This window comes from Crocodylus porosus, unplaced genomic scaffold (assembly GCF_001723895.1).
Source record: "Crocodylus porosus isolate Cpor-Errol unplaced genomic scaffold, CroPor_comp1, whole genome shotgun sequence".
Lineage (NCBI taxonomy): Eukaryota > Metazoa > Chordata > Crocodylia > Crocodylidae > Crocodylus > Crocodylus porosus.
In genome coordinates, this window is record NW_017728923.1 from 15,954,342 (window position 1) to 15,973,470 (window position 19,129).

The following is a 19,129-nucleotide window of genomic DNA, read 5'->3' on the forward strand; positions in this document are numbered from 1 at the left end:
ACACAGGAATATTAAACAATCTTTATGCTTGATGAGGCTCACAGAATGAACAACATAGAATTTAGGTTCCAAGATTCTCAGAAGTCTGATACTATTTTCCAGACTTGGAAACAAATTCATCCAGCTGTTGTAAAGCATAAATGACACTGCATTTTGTAAAGCACAATGAGATCTTTCAGTGAAAAGTATTTTAAATTGGAAAATATTATCGTTGTCCCCATTACTCATTCTCTACACCCAGAGTTGAGGAAATGAGAGGTGATCTTGAAAGTCAAAAGATTAGAGAATCCTGCAAAGACAAGCACATCCCTAAATGCGGGATGAGGGGCCAGTTTTGTAGTCAGCTATTTCTGTGATTCCCAAAATAGCTTAATAACCAGAAGATGTAGCTAATATATACAAATACCTTCCACACTTACTAGCATCAGAGAGAAGGTAAAACTCTTTTACTTTTTCAATCAGCTGGTCAAAATACTTGGAAGACTCAACACAAGTTCAGTGTTCAATGTTGGGTTTTTTTGCTCACTAACTAGGCTGGATGGAGCCCATAGTAAACAGTTGCTGTAAGGATTTTCTCTATTCTTGCCTTACTCTGGTTTTACATTGCTGCCTGGAGCATGTGGGAGGGGAGATCTGAATGCACTAGGATAAAAATCTGATGTCCAAATGAAAGGGGAGATAAAAGCACTAGTGGACATTAGTAGAAGCAAGTAACATCAAAGCAGCCTGAGTCCTCACTTGACAGGAACGTGTAGCTACAGAAAAAAGGAAAGACTAATGGGTCTAGAGCCTCTTGCAGCCTCCATGGTTTCTACAGCTAGTTAAAATGTAACCCAACGCAGTAGGGAGAGCAGGTCCCATCTAGTGGGAGCACTTTTCTGGGATACTGGTTGAAAAAGCCACGGTCTGAGGTGAGGTGGGTGCCGCACACAATGCACACTGCCCTGGGGTGCGAGGTACCTTCCTGAGGGATGCTGCACTGAAAGAGGCCTCTGCAGAGTTTCAGTGTTGATAAATCCTGTGCTTCCCACAAATAAAGCTCATGGAAAAGTTCCTACCCAACTCTTATCAACATCCTGTGTAGGGCATGCAGGTCAAACTTGTCTGGTCCCACAGGCCAGGTAAGTGGAATGGGACAGGCTCACAGGCCAAATAAACAGCATGGGCTGGCTCCATAGGCTTCACTGGGCTCACAGTCCCCATCCTCTCCCCAGAATGCCAGATCCAGCACCCATGGCACCTGCTCCAGCCCATCATGGGTGGACACAGTATGCAGCATATGTCCCAGGTCAGCCAAAGCAGGTGCCACATGCTGTGCAGTCTTGTACTGGCCAGAGTGAGAATTGCATCTGGCACATGGGGGAGCCCTGGACCAGCCCTGCTTGGTGCCAGATGCTGTTGCTCTGCAGGCTGCATCTTCCACACTGTGATGTAGGGCATTAGGAACCAACCTTTTTGTCAGTATGACACAAATTAGCTCTGCAGCCTCCCTAACATTCTGAATCATTTCCTTTGTCAGATCACCTTGGTCACCTTGTGGTCCCTGCCCAATATCCTGTTCTTTCTTGCCCCTGCCATATCAGCCGCTGTGCTATGTGTTCTCTCCCTCATCTGCTACATACCACATGCAGAAGTTGCCTGTGGAACAGGTTGGCCACCTCTGCTGTAGGAGAAGCCTCCGTCTCCAGCCAGTACCTCTCAAACATAATTGTGCATCCATTTCTGTGATGGCCTTTGGGGGAAGGGTATTTGCATAATATTCCTCCCACTTCCACAGCCAGGCCACTAAAAGGTATTAACATATTTATCTGCATACTATGTGTACCACCTCCCACCCCTACACCCACCGATCAGTTCTCCAATCAGTAAGAAAACTGGAATAGAAGCAGAGTAGAACAGAGCAAGCAGATACTGTGACATCCGGCTACCAGGATGGCTGCTGCTTCTCCCTGGGGTTGCAAAGATCCAGGGCAGAGTCCACTGTTAACCCTCACAAGTGTTCGCAAAGGTTTTGGCTGAAGAGCCACTGAACTGGCTCAGGGTGAGCTGCTGCATGCAGTCAATTGTAACTTGATAAAGCTTGTGCTGTAGAAACTTTATGCAAGTTCCTGTAAATAATAAAGGACTACTTACCGTAAAGAACTAACAGTCTTGCTGTTGCCCTCCCAAGGGTCAGGGGCTTAACCTTGTTGCTGTCCTGCCATACTAGGAAGTTCCTGCTGTCTCACCCAGACTGCCCCCTGGGATACCATGCTTCCTGGACACTGTTTCCAGAAGAATTTATTTCTGGAAACCCAGCGGTAGCCATCCAGGCTTCTTATAGAATAATGGGGTGAGTTAGCCTCAAAGCAGGATCCAAAGCAGCCAGCATGCTGACCACAGTTAGGCTATAGGAAATACTGAGGACAGTTTAAAGGTCCTTCTGAACCCAGTAGCCTGTCGGACCAGCATAGTCAAACTTTATGGCAGCTCCCTTCCCCCAAACCCCACCCAGTGCCACTCTGATTTTCCACCAGAGGAATACGTGATAGTTTGGCCCTGGAGTGCTGGAATGGAGGCTAGGGCTGTGTGAGACTTCGGACTGCACTTTGGATCCCGAGAAGATTTGGATGCTTCAGACACTGAAGCAACATATCCAGGTTGAAGATCTGGCTTCTTTAGGCTTTCTGAAGTGGTTCGGAGCTTCCGAACTGCTTCGGAGATCCGGCCATAGGGTATAATGAGGAATAATTGAAATATCTATAACTTTGAGGGGGGGGGGGTTGTTTTTTGTTTTTTGTTTTTAATCTGATTTGGGTGGTAGCCTTTGCTGAGAGCATGAAGCCTGCCAAGTTTCAAGAAGATAGGTGCAGGGGTTTGGGGGGAACTGCACCCCAAATTTGTGAAAGCAAAACTCATGTCATGTGCATGTTAGAACACAGCAGGGTGAAAACTGCAGGGGTAGTGGCCCCTGATGAGGCCACAAAGCCTGCCAAGTTTCAAGGAGCTAAGTGCAGAGGTTTGGGGGAAACTGCACCTCAAGCTGTGGACAAGCAAAACTTATGACATGGGTGACACTGTGTGTGTTAAGGTGCATCAGGGTGAAAGCTGCAGGCCTGCTAGCCCCTGCTGTGGCCACAAAGCCTGCCAGCTGTCAAGAATATAGGTGCAGGGGCCCTGCACTTCTAGCTGCTGTCAGATAAAACTCTTGACATGGGTGTTTGTGCAACCCTGTCTGTCTTGGGGTGTTGGGGGGGGCGGGGCATGAATACTGCTAAGCTGGCTGCTAAGCTACTGTGTTACCAATCAATCATGATTCACTCGGGGACCAGTTCAATACACAGTAGCTAGCTAATGTAACTAGTTAATGAGCAAGTATCAACACCTACAAAACCAGACTAAAGAGAGGAAATAATCAATACAATTAACTGCCCCAAGACAGACGCAGTCAGTTGCACAAGCACCCATGTCAAGTTTTGCTGTCAGCAGCTAGGGGTGCAGGGCCCCAGAACCCCCTTACACCCATCTCCTTGGCAGCCGGCAGGCTTTGTGGCTGCAGCAGAGGCTAGCAGGCTTGCAGTTATCACCCCATTGCACCTCACCACACACAGGGTCATCTATGTCATGAGTTTTGCCTGTTAGCAGTCAGAGGAGCAGGGCCCCAGAAGCCAGACTCCCCCTGCACCCATCTCTTTGAAATGTGGCAGGCTTTGTAGCCTCAGCAGGGGTGACCACCCCTGCAGTTTTCACCCCACTGTGGTATATAACACACACACACACGACATGAGTTTTGCTTTCAAGAATTTAGGGTGCAGTTTCTCCCGAACCCCTCCACCCATCTCCTTGACACTTGACAGTCATCATGCTCTCAGCAGAGGCTACCACTCCTCCAAGTTTTATCCAGATCAGACAAAAAACAAAGTTATAGATATTTCATTGATTCCCCATTATACCTTATGGCCAGATGTCTGAAGCGGCTCTGAAGCTTTGGAGTCCTTTGGCCAAATTGAAGCAGGAAACCAATTTGGAGCTCTGAATCAGATCTCAGGCATCCAAATTGGCTGGAGTTGAAGCTGAATTGAATAGCTGCCTATTTGCACAGGCTTAATGGAGGCAGGGGGCTTGGAACATCCTCCTGCAGTCGCATGGATTGCAGCAGGAACAGGACCCTGCAACAAGAGCAGGTGTCATCTCCAAGAAGTAGAGCAAGGATCCAGAAACCTACATTTGGTGGCAGCTTCAGGGTCAGTAAAGGGTTAACCTGGCTTTTGGTGGTAACACCTTTTGCAGGAGCTCCGTGGAGTGCTCCACTCCCTGCATCCTTCCCACTATCTCCCTTACTGACTACTCAGGGCTCATGTGCCCGACACAGCAGCCACCTTTGCCACTTGTGGCTCAGGGTAGTTGGCCACCTCTACTCTAATTATTGTAATCAATAACATGCAGTAGAGTGATATGGCTAGTATACATCTGGTTGCCTTTGAGTCCTCACTCAAATGACCAGGTACCCATTTATTCCTTGATTGACTGGTATCCATTCTGCGGGCCACATTTAAACCTCCCCCCTCCTTTAGAAATACATTAACCTTTAAAAAGTCCCATGAAAAAAATTGGCATCTTATTTAAGAATGCTTAAATCAGAAGAGCTACATGCATAAGACTAAAGGGAAAAGGGTCACATGCAACAACACAAAATGACTGTCTGGACTGAGATTTACAATTTTTCCACAGACTTTACCCAAAATAATTGTGTGCATAGAGTGGCTATTTTTAAGCTGTCCAAACCACACACCACATAGCCTTTTTTAGTGAGCAGGCAGCCAAATTCTTCAGCATCTCAGAGAACTACAAGTAATTTTAAAAAAATCTAAATAAATTTTACAACTTGCATGAAAATCCCCACTCTTTCCCCCTGCCCCGCCCTCATCCCACCATGAGTCATTAACCCTTAACATATTTTTGATATCCTTAAAGAAAATACAACACTTCTAGATCAGGGGATTAATAGAGAATGTATTATAAGTGTCAAATTCCCAACAGCAGACGCATTATATAATGTGCTACACATCACAAAATGCATCTGAAAAATTACCCTGAGATCATGAATTTGTATCTCCCTGTGTGCTCATGAGATGAGGGATAAAAAAAAATTGAAAACAAAATAGTGGTAAAAAGATCAGCCTGGCATTACATAAAAATAAATCAAGTTATACAATTAAAACTAGTGTGAATTTTGCATATAGAATCATCTTCACTTACATGTTTCTTTTGACAGTATGTTTAGCCACTAATATTCTGTTGCTCAGCTATGTTAGAAATGATTTAAGTTAGTGAAATTGCACTACTTGCATCTCTGAAGACAAACATAGTTTGACAACAGATATCTGTAAGAGAAGTGCTTTCAGAAGCAAAGTAATAAATAGTAACTATGTAAAATGGTCTGTACATTCTTACTCATACCTGATCTTTGCAAAACATCAGCTGAGTTATTCTTTGAACCTCTTTGCATGACAGAACAAATCTGCTTGTATGGTGAGCAGATTTAAATTCAGATTCTAAGCCACCTGTAGTACCTACACATAGACAGCCTGAGTCAGTTGTCTAAACAGGTGGAACAAAGAATCCTGAAAACTAATTGTTTATACACAGATAAGCCAGGGGGAAAAGCCCAATACCCCCAGATCACAGGGAAAGGTAGAGATAGGGTCTTAGAAATCTCCAATTGTAAACTGAACAAATGGGATATATTGAGAATACCATAAACTTAGAACCTCCCTATGCTATTTTTAATCATTTTTCAAAATAGATGCAAGTTCTCATCTGTAAACATACTATGAATACATAGCTCTGGTTTTATGAAGGTTAAATTTGCAGGTGCAGCTGCTATTTAAAATAGATTTTTACAACATTCTTATTTAACAGGCCTTCAAAGAATAGACCGTTTTTAACATCCCTGCAAGAAGTTGTGTTCAATATAATTATCCTCATGAAAGAAAGTTAAAGTTTCCTTACCAGATTACTAGCCATATTTTCATACTGAAATTTATGAAGTCAAAATTTTCTTTTCAGCTCACTGGCCACCAGTATAATGAAGTACATTATACATAAGTTTTCTAAGTAATAACCAAGAAGTATTTTATAGGATATTATCCAAAAGTTCCAGCAAGTTTTTACTGGGAACTTCAATTTTCGGAAATGTATTTGAATTGTGGAAATACAACCTTCATTCCCCCTCTCTCGGTCAGATGCTTAATAGCAGCGTTTTACTTGCTTACTTTAGCTAGCTTTTAATTCGGTTTTCCCAGTTTCTCTTTGATGTTCTGATGCTGGCCATCAAGGTTGAAATCCCTCCCCAGACAGTTCAGTTTGAGTAGTAACCCCACAGTTGCTCCATAAAATCTTGGGCTGATTATACTTTGCTTCTCGTTTGGTACTCTATACCAGTGGTCTCCAAACTTTTCTGATCGTGCACCCCTATCTATATAAATAGAAGTTCTAATATTTTCTTCCCTCACCCCAATGGATCGTCGCACACACCCCACTTTGGAGACCACTGCTCTAAAGAACCTCCAAAATATTGGCTATTCCCTGCTTGCTTGCAAAGGTCTTCAGTATTGGAATGCATTGCATCTACTATATTGTACTAGTTCATTCTCAAGGAAGCTTTTGGAAGTTTCTGTAGGGCAGCCAAATACAGAAGCTCCTATATACACCAATGAATAGTGGAAATTACATTTATTCGATTCTAGGACAAGATTTTTTCTGCATTTAACATGGGTGGGAAAGCCCCTTGTTTTAGAATCACGTACAAGAGTGGGAAGGGGTACTGCTGGCTCTTGTGCCTCAGGCTCCAGTCCCTACCCAGGGTCAGGGCCTTAGCTGCAGCTGCTACTTGTCCCTCCCCACCCCCACTGTCCCTGGACCCCACCATCTCCCTCCTCCAGCCTTTCCCAACCCTTGCATTTCTCCCCTATGCAGCCTCTGCTTCCCCCATCCCTCTGTCCCTCCCCCCTTACCTTTGCTCTTCACCAGCAGGCTCTGTCCATGCACTGAGCCCAGCCCATAACAGAAGCACACAGCCTGCATGGCTACCATGGGAGGTGGGCTAAGGCAAGACTCAATGCCCCAGACTGCAGCCTGAACAGAGCCTGCTGGCCTGGAACAAGGCTAAGGAGGGGAAAAGGCAGAGCAGAAGCTGGGAGGAAGGGGGGGAGGGTGCAAGCGGAAGCTGGCAGGGTGCAGTGGGGCCAGGCAGTGGACAGAGGCTGCAGGACGGGGGCAGAGGTAGTGGGAGGGCAGTACAAACAGGTGGCAAGCTACTCAACTGCCCAGTAGTACCTGCTTCCCCTACTGCCTACCCCCCTGCAGCAGTAGGGGAGGTGGGGAGGATTAAAGAAGATCCCCAAATAATTATTTTCTATACAAAGAAAATTATAATGAATTTATACATTTTCTATGTATAGAATTTAAATTATTGGGGGGTTATCTTATACTCAAGGTCATCTTAAATTCAGTGGCTGCCTAAAGTCAAGCAGCCACACCTGAAAGTTAGGATGTGTGTGCAAGAGAAAGACATCTTTGATAAGGATGCCACTGGCCCTAAAGAAATTTAATCCAAGACAGACAGCATGCATCTTTTTATCTTAAGAGCAACATCTTTAGCCCATATTTTAACAGAACCACTGTTCACACATATGATGCAACACTTCATAACATGTTTTGAAATTATTCTACACAAAAGAGAAAAGATTTTATTTTAAATGTATTCAGTATAAAAACCAGACAGTGACTAACAAAGATGTTCACATATAGTAAAATACCTCCTGCATGTCTTTGTTACACTGATTTTGACAATTAATAGTTTCTTGGTCTGTTCTGTTGCCATTTCAACTTTACACAAGAAACATACTTTTTCAAGGGAAAAAGCTCAAAGTAGGAACATTTAATTGGTAGTAAGATGGTGTCTGCAGGTGATTTAACAAGTTTATGCAACATTTGAAAGGATTCATCCACTCCATGAGTCTTATTCTGCTTCCACGACAAAACAAAGAAAATGCAACATATCAAAGAAAACCACTAAACTCCTTGCCTGGCAAGTTACGAAAATACTGTTCTGCTATTGACTTAGATTTTCCATGACGTCACTTTGAAGGGTGGAGCAAACTTACATTTTCAAGAAGTGAGTAGCTGTTAGACTTGTGGAAAGGAGCAACATTAGAGGTGCAAATTAATACCTCCTCTTGTGATGCAAGCAAATGTCAAGGTTAAGAAATGTCATGCGTTTCACCATTTCTGTCTCACATAAACAGTGAGCTAAACAAAGATTTTCTGGGTCATAAACAGAATAAAAACATAATGCTTTGCCATGAGGCAACCAATATGCATGTTATGTTAGTCTCTATTTATCACCCGATACCTTGACCTCTGCACTACTAGATTTATAAGCATTTTAAAACTTTTTAAAACTGAACAAAAGCTATAGTCCCATATTCTGCAGAGCACTCCAAGGCGCTGACATCTTAACTGTAGATGAGTTCAGTGGGCTGTCACACAGGACAGTCTGGCTTGTACTATTACACCACTTCATGCTCTGTTAGTGTACATTGGTATAAAATTGCAAGATGAGCCCCACTACTAAGCCCATTAAGGTATCCCCAATACTAATATAGAAAACACATTTAAAAAAAATATGAAAATATTCAAAATAAGGACAAATATTTGCAGAGGTCAGTGTAGGTAACACACTATGAAACATTCATTGATCTTATCTGATCTTTTGAAAGGCATTCTGTTGCAAAAAAAACGTACAAACAATCCCCCCCACCTCGAAACATTGCACATCATGATTCACCACACACTGGAAATAGCCATGTGAAAAAAATTAACTTCACAACACCCAAATGACAATGCAGAAAGCAGCCTTTACACCATGCAGAATGACATGTAAACACTTCCACTGTGGTTAGAGTGTGGTGCTAATAATACCAAAATAGCAGGTTCAATCCCTGGTGGGACTAAATGATCTCTTGAGGTCCCCTTTTGGCCTTACTCCTCTATGATAATGATAACTTCTCTTTCCTGTTTCCACAGAAGTAATTCCAATCTAGGGCTCTTGGCACTACTGTCTACTGCTCTGTTCATCAAGCCTGAGCTTTATTGAGCGAAGGTAACTAATACTCACAGCTGGTGTATTTGTGAGAGTTCACCTCGTAAATACAGTGTGAAGTATTTAAAGACTCATACTGTTTTATACTTATCGTAGTAAACTCTGGTTAATTTACCATTCCAAGCTACCACTGCAAAAAGTGGCAAAAGTATCCAGTAGTGACCAATTATCAAGAGTAGATCATTGGAAAGGATGGTGATCATCTAGTAGCAAATTGAAACAGCAGCAAATTAAACCATAATGACAGAATTAGATAAATCCACCAGAGATTACCATTTTGTGTTGCCAGGTGGTAGCCACTATTGTAAATTCTGATGGTACAGCCATATATCAGACCTGAAACTTGTAATGTTGAAAAAAGCTCTTATTAAACATTTAAAACAACCTGAAACAAAAAAGCATCAATTTAGCAAAATTAAAGTAATGTATCACCTGTATATACATATTTGTATCCTTAAGCTATCTAGCAGCCACTGTTTTCAACATTACGCTGAAGTGTTTTCAAAGTTAGCCATATTCCAACTATTTATAAAAAGGCACAGTTTAAAGGAATATAGTTATAATATTTATTGCTTACATAGATTAACACAGCTTTAGAACCATAGCCTATATTTACACTCCTAACAGACTTTACTAAGGCATCATTCAATCCAATCAAGACAAGTCACATTTGAACCTTCCTTATCAAATCATAATCTATTTTAAACAAGGATCAGATGCTAGTTTGGAGTTTCAAGCATAAATTGCTAGAAGCATCAGAGACTTGTCCCTCAGTTCTTGTAACCAGCATCTTAATGCCTTTACTCAAGTTTTATTTTGATTTCAGAAACCCATCTTTCATTGCAAACAATCAGTGTACAAATCATATCTAATACTCTGAAAAACTCCTTCATACAAAAGTTATCTTCTAAATGGAAAGATATGGCTATCAGACTACCAAGTAAAAAAAAAAAAGATTACATTTGGATTTGATTTTACAGTTTTACAGGTGGGATACATGCTATACACAATTAGCAAAAGACTGAGGTTTGTTTAGGATCTACCCTTTGGCTCTCATAATTATAAAAGGAAAGATCATACTGATATAGAAATGTTGATAGACCCTTGACTATTAGAAAAAAATACATATATTTCCATATTTATAACTCAGTAAAAAAATCCAAAGGATGTATAACTGTATTCCATCAAGAAACCTCTCTATCATGATAAAGTTTTAACTAATGAAAAAGCCAGGTTAAGAAACCCTCTCGCATAATAGTCTGAGCTGTCTCTATTTGGTAAAACATCTATGGGAAAGGAAAACTTCAGACTTCTTTGGCTCTCTCTTAAAGGCAACTTTAAACAAAAATTAAAGTGAATTTTAGTGCTTGTAAAAGGTGCCAGATTGACAAGACTGGAGATCAGAGTCCTTTTTAGCTAAAGAATATAGACAACACTTCTGTAGAGGCCTTCCCCACCAGAGGAGAAAACAGCAAGTCTCTCTTCCTGCCAGGTCTGCCTTCACATCTGTGCTGAATCTGCTAACAGAAGGTAATAGTGTGCAACATTAATTAGGTAAGAATAACTGCATTGTCATCACTAACTTAATTTACAGAAACCAACAAGACAGGGATGGCATTTGATCATTATCGACATGGGCCAAAATGAGTATGTGGCCTGTCAAGTGACAAATTATTTACCTTCTTACTAGACCCAAGTCCTCAAGCAAATTCTTAATATTGAAACCAACCTAGCAACATACATCTTGATTGATTCATGACAAAAAAATACACAGCATCATACAGAGATCTCCATGAAGTTTAGCAACAGCTTGTAAAGGTGCTGACCAATCTTGAACATCCATTTTTACTCAGCATTTTATTTTGCCTACAAACGCTTATAGGTACCGAGGAGAGCTTTACAGTTTGGACAATAGTGATCCACATCTTGGAGAGCATCAATGCAGAAAGGGATAAAACAGCAGCCAGCTACACACCTGCAAAAGACAAAACAGTGTCTTTTGTGCTGTCTTCAGCTCATAATAAGTAACATTCTTCCTGCACACAATGCCTGCACAACTGAAATTAATAGATATATATCTATCTCTCTCTCTCACTGGACTTTCACTTTAGTTTTAAGCATGCCTTGTGGTTGAAGGCCACTCAGCCCATCATATCACATTTACTGGGAAGAACCAAGCGAGTCCTAGCAGTTTTCAAGCAACTATAAACATGTGGGCACTTCCATTTTTCTTATTCATGACTCTCCCTTGAAGTGCAAAGTGTTTCTGACTTACTGCTGCTGGAGTAAGTTAACAGATGCATCGGTGGAAGTTTATTTCTGCCATTTTAAACCAAAAATGTGTTAATATTAATAAGTAAAAACAGGACTAGGAAGTTTCCTGTGAAAGCACCCCAGCAAGCACAGACTCTTGGCACGTATCTGCTCTATGGGAATGAAATGGGTGGACAGAATTAAAATGAAAGGATAGAATGTAACTCGACATACCCCAGCAGGCAAAGGCTGCCACAGGACAACCAGGTCAATGCTCCTGCATTGTGTGAGAGACGTGTCACTACCATCTTGTTACAGGAAGGGCAGCACATCTGAACTGGACGGTCGTAAAATGTTACCGGCTGCTGCACATACACTGTCTGAACTGCAACTGAGCAAGCAAAGAAACATGTTCTAGGACTGTCAAACAATTAAAAAATTTGACTGCGATTAGTTGTATGATTTAAAAAACTAGTCACAATTAATTGCGATTCTAATAGCACAGCTAAAAAACTCAAAATCATGCAGGTACTTTGTATGGTTGGGGGTTGATGCGGGGGATGTGTATGGGGGGGAATTTGTGAAGGTGTGGGGGGCTCTGGGTGTGTGGGGGAGTTGGAGCCTGGGGAGGTGGGGAGGGGGCCCCACACGTCCTGGCAGGAGCTGGGGTACCATGGGTCAGGAGTGAGAGACAGCAGCAGGGCTGTGGCTTGGAAGTGAGGAGCCAGGGAAGGGCACGTGCATATCACTGGGCCCCCCACAATCATGTTCAACCTGCCACAGGTGTCTTTTTAAACTAAAAATATGGAAACCCTACAGGAACGCAGCCCAGTGGTGTGTAGAGCAGCACCCAGCAGATAAGTCTGTGGAGGGGAGGGGAGATGAAGGGAAAGGAGCAGGGGGTACAGATCAAGGCCCCCCACAGTGAGGGATGGAGTAGAGCAGGGACATTGGCAGGGGCTAGGGTGAATGGGACCCTGGGTCCAGGGCAGATAATGGGATGGAGCCTCATGGAAGGGTGTAGGGGGACCAGCTCCCCATTGCTGCATGCACCCCTGGGGGAGGCATAGGTGGCACATCCCCCCCAGATTTGTGCATGGGGCAGAAGTGGGCTGCCTGTTGTGGGCTGGGGCTCTTCACCCTGTTCCCTTTGCCCCATGCAGCCCACCTCTGTCCTGTGCACAAATCGGGGGGGCGGTGCTTGCCTCCCCCTGGGGTGAGTGCCTTAGTGGGGAGCTGCACCCTCCCCCCTCAGTGCCTTTGGATGAGCCTCCTGTGGCTCCATCCCATTACCTGCCCCAATCCCAAGGTCCCATTCCCTGCTGTCCCTACCCCTGCCCCACTCCCTCCCTCACTGTGGGGGCCTTGATCTGTCCCCCCACCCACCTCTCCACAGACTTACCTGCTGGGTGCTGCTGTATATGCCGCCGGGTTGCATTGTTGGCTGTGTGCATGCTGTGGCTGCACGCCTGCATGTGACATCCCAATATGGCACTGATATATCAGTGCATCTCTAGTTTGCCTGTGTGCAGCCCTTCCCACCCCTGGTCCTTGGAGGTGGCTGGTGGAGGGGGACAGCAGGGCAAGCTCTCTTCCCCCCACCCCCCAGGAGACAGTGACAGTTAGAGTTAGCAAGCTCCCCCCCACTCCTCCATCCCTGTCCATTCCCCTCCCCCACCATCATTCTTGATGGGTAATTTGCTAGTCATTATTAATAATAAAGCTTGTCAGACACAGTATTATAAGTAGGGCCTTGTACATATTCAAGAATCACTTCTGCCTTGTGTCCTGTAACATATAGAGTAAAATGCAGTTAGTTTGTCACTAGGGGTCCTTCCCATGTGCAAGTAAAGACACAATGGGATCTAGTATATAATTTACACAATCATGCCTCCTGCCATGCCACATGTATAGTTGATTGTATCAAATTTGATGCATCTCTGCATGACTGAACATTTTATTACTATATTTTTGCAGCAGTGCAAAGCAAAAGAAATGATGACAATTGAAGTCAGTGAAAAAGAAATCCAGATACCCTCTATTGCATCTGTAAAGCCTTCAGATACTCACAAAACACCGGACATACTTCAGCTTTTGGCTTAACAGGATACAGATGATCAGCCTTTTTGTTTTATATTCTATAATTACTTTTACTCTGGCTATGAGCATAGCAAAAATCTTTGACTAACTCATATACCTCGAATATAGTGTTGTAGTAAGACATTGTACCTGATTCATTTATATGTATAATTACTATTTACTATATTTTTCTTCATTATAAGTATCAAGAATCATTCTTGCATGTTTCTATGACATGCAAAATATAGTGATGTAATAATTAGTCATTCATGTTAATCAGTCTTCATCTCAAAAAAGTTAAAAATATGGCTAACAACTGATAATTACTGACAGTCTCATAGATATGTAGTCATCACCAATCCCCCTTGAGTGAAAAGTTAACCATATTTCTGTTTGTTCCACTACACATGCAGTCTGGCAGGCTATGTAGAAAATCTGTGAATCATGATCACTGCAAGTCTAAACAGTACCTGGATTAGGGTCCCTACATGCTACCACAAGTACAAGAAAATTGTACAAAACATCACTTACTTGGATTAGGAGCTGGTACGGCTTGTGTAGGATATGGAGGAGGATTCATACCCTTTGTGCCTGGTCCATGCCCAGGTTCTGGCATAGGATAAGGATATGGATAATTAACATTAATTCCTGTTGTCTCTTCATAGGAAGGAGGTGCAGAAGGGCCTGGGTAGCCTCCAGGAGCTGATGGACAGGGCTGAGGAGCAGCCATTGGGTCTAAAACAAAATGGGGAGAAAACCAGAACATAAAATGTTTGGCAAATTATTCAGCTATGATACAGCATGCATTCAGCTAACAAAAACAGGGCTTGCTGGTAAAGATTTTTTTACTTGGTAATCTGCACAAGTTTTCTTATATTAAATGCAAGTCTTGACAGTTTTCACAGTGCTCTTCCCAGGGTTCCTTGCTATTTAAACTGAAAATGCTAAGGCACATCCATCATCTCTGGTAAACATACTAAACTAGCAACCAGTCCCCTTCATCTCTTGGGCCAGGGGAGAGGAGGGTTCTCTGCATATCCCTTTAAATAGAAAAAGTGCAGAATACATTCTGCATTAACTGGAACATGTGAACCATTGTTAAAATAAGATACATGTTCAGGATATGGTGGTTATTTTCGATTCATCATGGAAGAGTTAATATAGGACCATTTTTGTTGGTAAGTTTGCATAGGTAAATGCAACTCAAAAAGCCCCTTCACCTTTCAAAGGTTCTCAATGTTACATTTGTTATTTTATATTAAAGATTCAATGCAAATTCTGTTCAAGTTCAAACAATCACTTTATGGCCATATATCATTGGCATAAAAACAATGTTTTTTCCTCTTTCCCCCATTTATTTCATTCTGGCCCTATGCTTACTTTTATTGTCTCCCTTCTCCCAGGCTAGGGACAGACATTCAAAAAGCCTGAGCCTGAACTGCACGTTAGTCTAACCTGCCTAGGTTGAACCAGTTTGCAGCTGGACAGACATTTCCTCTGGACTCAGCAAATATAGACACATGCCTGCAGTGGCTCAAACTAGAAGTCCAGGGATGCTAAAACATTCTTCCCTTCTATTCCACAATGCTGAGCTGAGGGGGGCATGGCCAGGCCCTGGCAGGACATTCTGATTAAGGAGGGGTTTAACCCCCACCCTCGCCTGTAGTTCCAGGCTTTTCCCCACTCACAGCTCAAGGAGCAGGAGTGTTGCCAGCCCCCAGCTAGCACTCTGAGGCAAAGGGCAGAGGATATGCACTACATGTATCTGTTGATGATATTGAGCGTTTCCATCTTCTTGCTTCTTCATAGTGTCTACAGCAAATCTGACAGGCAAGGGAGCCATGAGGGAGCTGATAACACAGCATTTAGCAGCCCATCAAGAAAACAAAAGCCTCTCATTAGTTCAAGCTCTCCTTAAACAGCCTTTTGCAAGAAAGGAATGTAGGGACATTACCAGTTATCTGTTGATTGTCTCTAAAACCCCTAAGTGGACATTGTTCTGTCTGCCTGTCCCAGTGAAACTGGACACACACAGACATCCCTCAGCATCAGCTAGCACATCACATGCTTAAGGACCATGGCAGTGAAGGGTGAGGCAGGGGGAAGCCAGTGAGACCCAACTGTGCCTGCAAGTTTCTGCCAGAGCTCTGGCTAGGGCGCAGAGGGGCGAAGCCAGCCCTGCTCTCTGGAGCAGATAGCCCAGCTGAGCCCAGAGCTGCAAAGCATCTGGGATGCTGGGGGACTCTGGTTTAAACTTAAACCAGGAAGGGGTCGGAGACAGACATTGCAAAATGTCTTTATAGTAGGCTAGATGGAACCTGCATCTAGGACAGAACTTATCTGCTGCTTACTCCATATACTTCTGGCAGTATAGAAATAGAAACACAAGCTTCAAAACAAGAGAAATGCCATTAGCATATTTTTGATTCCACATTTGTATAAAACAGGTTAATTCCCGCCCCCCCCCCCCAAACATAGCTAAAACTTGACAAAGATTGCTTCCAATACCAATGTGGTACTAAGCTGAAACAGCTAGTGAACCAAATGTTTCAGTGAAATCAAGTAAATCGAATTGATATAGTAATAAATTCAACAATCAGTTCCTTCATAACTATTCCCATTCTTTAGGAGACAACTATGAGGAATGTTTCAATTTGAAGAGAAGCTGCTCTTAGTAATGCCACAGAGACAACATAGTATTTCAGTTGTAGAGAAACCTGCCTCAGTCCAACTCCAAAGAACAGTCCTCTACTGGGATACACTAATCACCTTATTAGCACTTACATATTACAAGATACCACTACATATCCTGCTGATATACTGCAAGTGTAATGAAAATTAGAATTTGGACACCTTACTCTTTTGGTAACTATTGTCAACAACTTAACCGATTTCCAAACTTACAAATCTAAGAAGGTCATTTAAAGCCTTAAGGCCAACCTCCAACAGCAAAACCACAAAAGAAAGTCTTAAACAAAGGCAACTTCCTTGTTTGGGTGGGAATTCAGACCAACATTATACAAAAGGGTTTACAAAATGAAGTTAAACAACAAGCAAACCTCTTCTCACAAGCTATGCCACATACTTTGTGAATTTTTCAGTCTATTTACAGAAACAAACTTACTAACACTTCCTCTAAAGCTATCACAACACACACTGTTACTAGGATATTATTTATAATAAGAACAGAAAGACAACAGAGCTGGGTTCCTTTTTAAAAAAAAAAGCAGTGCTGACCATAAGGGACCCATTAGGAGTTCATTTAATGTGGTAGAAGAGGAGAAGGCAGATCAAGCTCTGTTGCAACAGGACAATGGCTATCATTAAGAAAAATCTCCAGATATATTGCAGGACACAGACATAGTCCATAAAATTGTTTATTTTCCTCAATGGACTTTGATGCCAAACAGGATCAGTTAAAAAAATTATAGCTCCTTCCCCATACTCTTTGGGTAGGGACAAACACTCAAAAAGCCTAAGCCTGAATTGATTCAACCTTTGCAGGTTAGTTTAACCTGGCTAGGCTGAACCAGTTTCCAACCATAGAGACAATCCCTCTGGACAGAGGAAATTCAGGCACATGTCTAGAGCGGCTCAGCTGGAAGCGGGGAGGGGGGCAAGGAGGACTAAAGCAGCCCTCCCTTCCCTCTCCAAGCTGAGCTGAGGGGGTGTGGCCAAGTCCCAGCAGGGGGCTCTGATTAGGGAGGGGTGTGAACCCCCAGCCTGCCTGCAGTCCCAGGCTTCTCCCAGCTCGCTGCTCAAGGGGTGGGAGTGTTGCCAGCCCCCAGACAGCACTGAGGCAAAGGGGGCGTGCGCAGTGCATGCATCTGTTGACCATATGGAGCTTTTCAAACTCCTGCCTTGCTTCTGTATACTGCCTGCAGCAAAAACTGACAGATAAGTAAGCTGGGGGTGGGGGGACTGATAAGTGTCACCCCTATCTCAGTGTTCATCACACCATTAAAAAAACAGAGGGACATTACCAGCTACCTGTTGATTCAGCACAGACCCAGTATGTGGTCTGCTAGCTAATACACAGATACCTTCTCCACAAGGCAGAGGGAAGGAGGGGAATTCCTGCTTAGCAGGGAGTGGTGGGGGGTGGGGGGGAAAAGGAAGGAGCAAACCGCTCTTAAGCAGCTTTTCCAAGAAAGGACAACTGTTGAATAGCTCCAAAAAGCTTGCCTGCCTGTCATCTCCCACAGCACAGACTGTAGCCAGCATGTGGTCTGCTAGCTAATGCTGAGGAGTCTGTGAGGGATGGGGAAATGCCTGCTTAGCAGAGAGTGGGGAAGTGAGAGGGGGAGCCAGGCAGATGCCTGCAGAGACTGCTGAGGTCCAGCGAGGCAACAAAGGGGAGGGCCAGCTATGCTGTGAAGCAGAGAGCCCTGCCCAGCTAGGGAGCATACTGGGAAGCTGGATGACTCTGATTTATCTTAAACCAGCAGGGGATCTGGGACAGACACTGGATTAAGCAGTTTGACCCAAATCAGTTTGGTCTGACCCAAATCAGTTCAGTCTGATCCTACATTCAACCAGGTTTATCACAAACCAGTTTCAGCTATTTTGAAAAGCTACCTTTTGGAAAGCTCTGAACAAGAGTTTCCTTGTGCAATTTTTTTGGAAATAATTGAGAGCAATGGCTCTAAGCACAAAGCATTTTTGATTTCAACTAATGTGTGGAATCAGTTCAGTGAGCTATTAAGGTAATTATAAAAAGCATGCAAGCCCATCATTCTGTCACTGACTGAAATGAAAAGAAAGGATGTTAAATTCCATGTATTTTTTTTCATCAATTGCCTGCCCAACACATGTTGATAAAATAAGCTCGATGTTCAGCTCTGGAAATTAAAATGTTAAGAATTTTGCCCTTTAACCACAAAGGTATTTTTATATGTCTTATTTCAGAAATCAGCATCTGGGCCTTGTAAACAAATTAAGGTTTGCCTTGTTTACAAAGCATGCTGCTAGACGGGGGCCAAAAACTATCCTGAACCCGCCCATCTGACTGCTGCTAGAAAATTCTGTGCCTCTGAAGTTTGGCTTATTTCAGTTGACATTTGGTTATCTGAAACATAACGTAAGGAACCTGACACTAACACAATCTAAGATTAGATACATTTAGAACTCTCGAGCTATAGCAGCAATTTCAACAATGCTCTCAATTTATCACAAAAAAACTAGATAGTACCAGTATTCATACATTTCAAACAGTGCTCAGCATTACCTAGACACAACATGCAGGTTCAAGGACATAGCGATGGCTAGCATGTTATCACAAAGTAAACAGTATTTTTAATACAGCAAGCAATGCTTGAAACAACGAAACATGCTTTAAACATTTCAAAATCCAGGAGTGGGCAGAGAAGCATGATTATCAGAGAAACAAGGTGGAAGGTAAACGGGAGTACATAAAAGTTGTTTCAACTACACTTCAGAAAAAGGAAACCAAGTTAAAAATCAATCTACGCTAACACATTTCATCAAGAGAGAACCTGTATCAAGTGAAAACATTTGGGTATATAAATCCTTTAGGACTTGCTGAACTACAATGACATTTTAGTAACAGCCATTTGTGCTTTTAGAAAAGCATGTTATCTAAATAGAGCACAGAAGAAAAAACGGATCAGTTATGAACACAAAGGCTGGGTA

At 42.9% G+C, this 19,129-nt stretch overlaps 1 protein-coding gene across 4 annotated transcripts in view; it reads right to left on the reverse strand.

The window, feature by feature from the left end:
• Positions 1–7,569: 7,569 nt before the first annotated feature.
• Positions 7,570–19,129, reverse strand: part of LITAF (lipopolysaccharide induced TNF factor) — a 28,937-nt gene continuing 17,377 nt past the window's right edge. For all 4 annotated transcript variants that reach the window (XM_019540119.1, XM_019540117.1, XM_019540120.1 and 1 more), the window contains exons 3-5: positions 14,009–14,212; positions 11,633–11,789; positions 7,570–11,120 (exon numbers count right to left, since the gene is read on the reverse strand). In XM_019540119.1, coding sequence (XP_019395664.1) covers positions 11,012–11,120; positions 11,633–11,789; positions 14,009–14,207 — 465 coding nt within the window. In that variant the 5' untranslated portion in view covers positions 14,208–14,212 and the 3' untranslated portion in view covers positions 7,570–11,011. The remainder of the gene's footprint in view (positions 11,121–11,632; positions 11,790–14,008; positions 14,213–19,129) is intronic.